Here is an 8,367-nt window from a genome sequence, read left to right on the forward strand (position 1 = left end):
GAAAGTTAGGGCAAATTTTTTGACATGTCAAAAAAAAATCCCCGATTGTCCACGGATTTCACTTTCCGTAAATAACCCATTAATAACTTGTAACAATCCGTAAGTATCGTAATCTGGTCGCAAGAACACGCAAACTGCTCGTAAGAATCCGTAAAACACTCGTAAAAAGTTGGGTTTTTTTTTAATATATTCGATCAGTGCATACTATCTATTCAAGATATGTTACTGGATTCAGGTACTCTTCACACAATTGCTCTGAAAAAATATAGTTCCATTCATGATCAGCAGATACAGGATTACAACAAATGTATAGAATATCGATGTTTATGTAATACGTGGGAGAAAACAAAATTAAAGTCAAATGTTTTTAAGAAAAATCACTTTCCCCCCAGAAATGTATATAAGAAATGTTCATATTCCTACGCTAGCTGCCTCCTCAGTCTTTTCACGAAATATAGGTCATTCTTCGATTGAAAATTTTTTCACGATTGATTATACTATTGCAACAATTATATTACTTTGATGAATATTGTTCGTTAATTATCATACAATTTCTTCTGAGAGAGAATGTTCATCATTAATTTATATGGGGTTTTCCCGTTGTTTAATGACGGAATGCGTATACAACACTCAACACCTGGATTCGGACCACAATTAAAAGGTGAAGGTCACCAGTCTGAAGATATTTGCAATGTATTAAGTGTGACATATACATGTCTTTTTATTTTTTTAAGGGTTTCTTTGCTGTCAAGGTTATACCATACACAAAATTTGGAGAAAGTGTAGATTACATCAATCCTTCATGTTTTTGCCATTCTAAAGTTCACATTAATTTGTTACATGGTAAAAATTAGAGTACAATTGTATTTATTCCGAGAGATTTCAATTTTTTCATGTCTTTGCTTTGAATTTCCATACAGATATAAAAGGAAAGATTTGGGAAGAATGATGAAATAAGACTGGTTTGATAGGGAAATTTTGTAATAAAAATGATCATTTTTAGCAAAAATTAAGCCTGCACAAAGTATGTGCCCCAATAAGTTGTATTGATAGGTATACGCATTCTCATGTAGTATTTTTAAAGCTATACTTTTCTGCTGTATTTTAATAAATTTGCTAATCCCCAACTTCCTTGATTTCCTTCTTTATCACTCGACAAAAAAGCATAAATATCTTTGTACCGTATTTGTGACATCTATCCATTTTTTCATTTGTCTTGCAAACACCGGTGTGTGCACTGTTTGCTAGTGGCAAAAGACTGGTGACGGTATTTGCTACGGACATGAAGGACGTACACCAGTTTCATAACAAGTGCAGTCTTTTCTTAGAGATCAGCTGAGCATAGTGAAAATTCAAGTAAATTAAAAGTCGAATATCTTGGATATGGGGTAACCCATATCTATTCTTGTTTACGAATCTTTGCGGTCAGTTTACGATATGTTACGGGTAGTTTACGAGTTGTTTACGGATTATTGCGAATGCCTAAGTGATATTTACGATTTCATTCACGTCGGGTTACAATCGTTTTACGGATTGTTCACAGTCATTACGAACGCTTTGCGTATAGACACGATTACTTTACGAGTACATACTTAAACTTTACGATTAAAACCACCTTCACACTCACGGATTTTTCTTACGAGTCCTCACGGATCTCCGACTCGTAGTCAATCGCAAGCATTCGTAAATTACTCGTTGGTATCTGTGTCTATATTAAATCGTAACAATCCGTGTACCTTTACGGATTTGTGGAATACGTAAGGATAGGTATGAAAAATCCGTGAAGGTACCATTAAGATTAGAATGTTTTACGATCCTGGGGCCCGCTCATATGAGAGACACATTATCGTGACTTCGAGATGACACAGGTGATGTCGAAGTATTGGTTGTGATTCCACTTTAAGGTAATCGGTGTGTTTGAGATTACCGTGTTCGATTATCCTAACCATTTACATGGTCAATTTCGTCGGAACAGTGCAGTTGCTCGAGATATTAGGAATGTTCGAGGTATTGCAGTTCAATATACCAATTTCATATTGCAAATCAAGATATTATAAAAAATAATATAGGTTTCATGAATAATTTTGATATTGGGGATCATTGTCAGTCTTCAAGATCAATATTCTCTGCATCATGGTGCGGATTCCTTTGCACCAATCAATTTCACTGCGATCGACATCTTTGCATTGAGTCTCAGTTCCAAACTTTTGATGAAGAGAACGCAAACCATGTAATAAAACATTACTAAGTAAACAGGAAAAAAGCTTTCATTTCCGTCACTTCCGAATCCTTGATTTATCGTTCATCGATTTGAGAAACTCTGTTGCAGGGATTTATCTACAAATTACATAACGATAGATTCGATGGCAGTCTAATCTTTTGTCAATACTATGCATATGTCATGTATGTTGCTCAATTAGCCGACACCAAAGTGTGGAAGGGACCTTCAGTATAAGTTACGGTCGGGCTGATTATAAAAATATATCTACTGAAAAGGTCCACGAAGCTAACACATTTGTACCAATGGTATTGTCAAGTATTGCAAACAACCACACGATTGGAGGTAAGTGTGCGCCAATGAAGTAGCCCTCCGATTTGGGTTTTTATTTTTGGGGGGGGGGGGGGTTACAGCTCCTCAGGATCTCTGTAATGGTGCAGATGCGGGAGTGAACATTTTCTATCATTCTAAACATATGCTGGCTTTCTTTGCGTAAATAAAATGATATCTTGTTTCTTAGACAATATATAAATTTACAACCTGCAACTTACGATTTGTGAGGTTCTATTGTGCCGTTTTTAACAATTTCAATATATTCCAGTTTCTTGATTCATATTTCTGTGCTAGGTTTCATTGTCAAGTTTTTGGCATATGCCCATAGGAAGTAATGTTTACATCAATGATGAGTACAGGGAAGAAAGCGATTTCGTCGCTATTGAAAAAGTTTAGAGATGTCAAGTTCAAAAAGCGAACGGCAGCTTGTAATTTTTTCTGCCACACTATGATTTTCCTTTCTTTGTCGGAATGACTTGAGTAACTACATTTTCGGACTGATTGTCAATGTTAAGGTTTTACTGTAGATCCACCTACGAGATCTCGCGATAACAAGCAATGCGTAGCTAGTGAAGAAAATATAAGCAGAAATTTTAACAAGGGTTTAATTTTGGCATTATTAGCGGGAGTGATGAGGTCGCTAAAATAGGATATCGCTAACAACTTATTCCATATCGTAAGTAATAATTACCTTTCTTGATATTATAAAGACACTAATATTAGTTCTCACTAAACATTTCATCCCGACCCGACCATGGTGCAGGCTCTCTAGGCCATAGTCAGTGGGCACGCTTTGCAACGAAACCACCACCATTTTTATCACTCAGTACAACGGTGTGTCACTCTTGTCACCAGTGTAGTCTGTCGATACTTGTTGTTTGTGCGTGTTGTTTGTTTGTGTAGTGTGTGTCTTGATGTGGACGCGGGTTGCGTCGAGGGTTTGAGTTTTAAATAACCAACAGTGTTGTGGCCTTTTCAGTGCTTATATATATATATATATATATATATATATATCCCTCTTTATGGCAAAAATTGCTAGATTTGTGTATCGCTAGCAATTCACTCATACAGTATATATATATATATATATAAGTAAAAAATAAAAATGAAACACTAAGACGTTTAGTAAAGCTTTAACGCTTTCATTTCAAATCTTCAGAAGCTTTACATTTAGTAATAAAAATGAAAGCGCTAAGGCTTTACTAAACGTCTTCGTGTTTTATTTTTATTTTTTACCTATACTTTTACCGATCATTGCGAAAAGTAACCATTATATATATATATATATATATATATATGGGATGGTGGGGGCGTGCGTGCGTGTCTGTCTGTCTGTCCTCTACTTCTCAGAATGAATTTGAATTGCAGGTCTACTGTTAATAATGATTCACTACGCATGTCTTCAAGTTGTATCATCAGCCTATGCGAAGTGTTACACATGGGATGTGTTTCAAGATGGGCAGTTACTGGGAAGGAAAATGCGTAGACTAGATAAAGTAGGTCCCTTCATGTGCATCAGAGAGTGTCTACTACGAAGAAGTTGTAAATCTATTAATTACTATCAACTGTTGTCTTTGTGTGACATTAACTATGACACGATTTCCTCGAACCACTCCCTCCAACAATTAGGTGGAACCTGGAGATATTTGGATAAAAGACAAATGTATTCAATGGTAAGTTAATTATGAGAGAGGCGGTACTTTTACTACGATTTTATTGACAAGGTGTTAATCAGTTTTCGTATAAGCACACACTCACCCATCAAAAGAAAGGAGATCTAAAGATAAGAGGCCAGTTTGACTCAATTTTTTCGGACGACGCAACACAACCTGATAGTTACAACTTTCGAAAGAATATTGTAATATGACACACTAGTAGTTACATCCTTCTGTCTGTCGCACGTGCTTCTTGTTATTGAAATTCCTCTTGCATTTTAACAATGTAGACGTAAAATACGGTTTCTTAAATATCTGCTAATGTTCAAATTCAGGATTTTAACTTTGTGGTAGAGTTAATTGTTGTCGTCTGTACATGTTCGATAACATTTCGGATGCAACAACTGACATATGCTTTTGAAATCAGGTTCAATCGGGCTATTTTAATAGGCATTCGCATGTTTACATTTGTATCCGAATGGAAAATGTTATTACATTGAGAGTAGTGGTACAGGTAGAAAATTAGAATATAATTCAATTGATAAAACTTAGTGTGTTGTATATTGATGAACAAAAACCCAAAGAAACGTATAGTAGTACTTTTCAAATATTTTTTCATACCTTTTATTAATTATTATCAATTGTTTGGTGTAGAATGAATCGCCTGGTTATTCATTGTTGCATCTAACGCTATTGTTGATATGACAGATATTCTGTATAGTTTAACAGTGTTTAAGGACAATAAAACTTGTGTTCATAAAATCCTAAAATCAGTCTCTGTAACTCGAGAATGTTATAAATTTTTAATGCACGTGATTCAGGCACCGGTGGTCCATCAAATGCACGGGTTCTCGAAATTTGATGCGTTGTCTTGAAACGTAACCGCTTTTTGAGGAATGGGGCGACTAAATGATGCTCAACGCAATTGGACGACTGGAGGCAGGTATGTCACAATTTGCAGTTGCAAGTGATTTCAATGTTGCACAAAGCAACATATCTCGCTGTTGGGGTAGATATCAAGAGCGTGGTTTAATAAATGATCGTCAGAATAGACATCGCATGACGTCAGCAGCACAGAATCGCTTCATCCGATTGCGTTATGTTCGTCAGCGATTAACAACAGCGTCATATACAGCATCTGCCACTCCTGTGATTCGCAGGTATCATGTTCGCAATCAACTACAGGATTCTGGGGTTAGAGCGCGCAGACCTGTTTGTGACATTTTCTCACTGCTCAACAGAACCGAATTCAGTGGTTTCAGACTCGTATATAGTATGTCTACGCCAATACTGGCGAACAGTTTGGTTCAGCGATGAATCTCGATTTTTACTGCAGAGGCTTGATGAAAGACTCGGAGTGCATAGGAGCCAAAATGAACGTTTTACGCAAAACTGCACCCAGGAGGCTGACCGGTTTCATAGTGTTAAGCCGTGGACAGCAATATTCTACATTGGTAGGACAGCATTGGTTCGCATACAGGGTACTTTGACGACTCAACGGTATATTGATGAAGTCATACAGCCACACATGGCTCCAATGATGCTGCATCTGCATCACGGAGCAGTATTCGAACATCACATCGCCAGAATACGTACTATTTGTCTAGAACGTGGTCTTTCTTATCAGGTCATCAAAATCACAAGATTCGACCCCCATTAAACGTGCATGGGGCGAACTGGATTAGGCGCATCCGTCATTAACAACCTTAATCTCAGACTCTGCAAAACTGGTTCAAGCTCTGCAGTTACGCTGTAGAGTGGAACATCCCTAGACATTTTTTAGAGATTTGATTGACTCCATGGTAAGGCGTTGTCAGGTGGTCATTGGAGCTCGAGGGGGGGGGGGGGGGGGGACACATACCAGATGTTGAACTGTTAATGACTGTAATCATCATTAGTGGTTGTGATACTTTGATTACCAACTCAGCGCAGCGTTTACATCATTTTTGTGTTATCGTTAGATCAATTACTAATATCAAGTATTTCTCATGTCTTTTAAAAAGTAACTATGAAATTGTTTTATGCTTCTTCTTTTTCAGATGATAAAAACATTGAAAAAATGTCAATTCTGTAGCCGAAGAGCATTATTTCCTTTGTAGTTAGACGTTTCCCCCTGCAGTGACACGACCTGTGGAGAAAATGAAAGATGTGAAGTTTTAGCTAACAAGTCCGTGGTCTGCAGCGTAACAGGTAGGGTTACTAGACACGAAGGTACAGCTCATTGTGATTAAGAACAGGAGCTGACATATCTACGTCGATTTTTTTTATCGTGGCATTAACACTTCCATTTTAAATGCATACTACAAGGATGCTTGCATGCTAATGTGACAAATTGTGTTGTTGTGATTTTTAAAGATTTCAAAATATTTTCTCTACATAGTCCTATATGTAAATCTCTGAAGGTTCCCGAGGCCATGCTGAGAACGAAGCTGAATCTACACTACTGAGGGCCCTCGCATATTACTTTGACAAATTGTACTGTTCTAGTTCTGAATATTTTTTGAATATCCCTATATAAAAATGTTGAATCCCTACTGAACCCTTTCCAGGCCCAGGGCTCATGATTTGATCAAATTTTAACAACCTTCATTATATACAGGTAATCTTTCACAAAGTCTTGGATTTTCTGGTTCACAAGATTCTGAAACGATCATCATATTTTTACTATTTCTTCGTACAACACCCCCCCCCCCTACCCCCCCCCTGTGTAGCGACAAGATGAAGAAAGAGGAGCGGATCGAGGATCTGATTTTAATCAGATTGTGAATATATGGCATGAATATCACCACGATTTTTCTTTTACTTAAATTTCACTTATACTGTAAATCTATGAATCTGTCTCTGATCATTTCAATATAATCAAACACACAAATGACAAAGGCGGATCGAAATCAAACACACAAACGTCAGAGGCGGATCGAAAACAAACACACAAATTTCAGAGGCGGATCGAAAACAATTTGACGAAAGTAGTTAGGACGTTTGTACGTTTTCCGCCCAAAAAGGAAGAGGGCTGAAAAGACTCAAAATAAAAAAAAATTAAAAAATACAATTTTAGTTAAAAATTGTTTAACCAAGGGGGTGAAACCCCTGTACCTCTTTTAGATCGGCTTCGTCATGAACTTTAGAAAATGAAATGATTTGCTCTTTAATTCTAAATTTCCAGAATGTGGCCCACTTGCAGCAGAGAAGCTTCGCTTGGTGGATTCGTCTTATAGCCCCCTGATGGTCGGGAGTCGGGTTCGGTATCAGTGCGTAAACAATCCCTCTCTCCTGGTTTTACACCAGTGCCAGCAAACAGGAACATGGAAAGCTTTACAGAGGATACCTAAGGAGTGTATCAAGGACAAATCACCAGAATAACAAATATAACACAACACCCCCACCCCCATCCCCCCCCCCAAAAATAAAATATCAATTATGCATATCAATGTGAAAATAATGCATTTCGTTATCAGCAACCTAACAATAAAGATGTCCTTGATTTCTATATATGGTAGAATCTCAACAAAAAGATCCCTTTCACAAGCATTACGCTTTCCATAGCATTGTCTTTTTCAAGTTAATGAATTATTACACCTCAGTTCACAAGGTAGAACGGAACTACTTTTCGATACCAGTCGACGACCCGGGATATGGGGGACTGTTTTAAATAGACATTGAAACACAAATATTCCAAACGTGTGAGAAACTATGCAGACCTATTATGTAATTCAACTCCATTAACATTACACAGAGGGATCGGAATATGGAGGAAGGGTCGGTTTAAGCTATGTGTTTTAATTCACAGTCTCAAGCATTGGCTGTAAGTTCATATATTCTAATTTAGTGGATCTTCATTTCAAATATTTAAGCACTGCTGTCCAAAAAATGAACAACATACCGCAAACGAACCGGTCACGGTAGCTCAGTGGTAGAGTGGGGCGTTCGCTTCGTAACCCGGAAGTCATGAATTCGAGTCCCGCTCGTGTCATGGCTGCGTTAAACCTAAGATGTTAACATTAGTAGTGACCGCTCCTTCACCAAACGCCCGGCATTTAGAAATGACAATCACGCGCCGTTTGAGTACGACCTTAAAAACCGAGGACCTGTGTCGCTGCAGGCGTTGGTACAATAAGGAACCCTCACAACTAGGGCCCTGGGCGCTAAGCATAGGTCTAA

At 37.6% G+C, this 8,367-nt stretch overlaps 1 protein-coding gene across 1 annotated transcript; it reads left to right on the top strand.

Moving 5' to 3' along the window:
• Positions 1-3,933: 3,933 nt before the first annotated feature.
• On the top strand, positions 3,934-7,569 carry LOC125676703 (uncharacterized). Its single transcript, XM_048914531.2, has 3 exons — positions 3,934-4,224; positions 6,306-6,396; positions 7,373-7,569. The coding sequence occupies exons 1-3, from the start codon at positions 3,934-3,936 to the stop codon at positions 7,567-7,569; spliced, it is 579 nt and encodes a 192-aa protein (XP_048770488.1).
• Positions 7,570-8,367: the final 798 nt, after the last annotated feature.

The sequence above is a fragment of the Ostrea edulis genome, chromosome 3 (assembly GCF_947568905.1).
Source record: "Ostrea edulis chromosome 3, xbOstEdul1.1, whole genome shotgun sequence".
Taxonomy (NCBI): domain Eukaryota; kingdom Metazoa; phylum Mollusca; class Bivalvia; order Ostreida; family Ostreidae; genus Ostrea; species Ostrea edulis.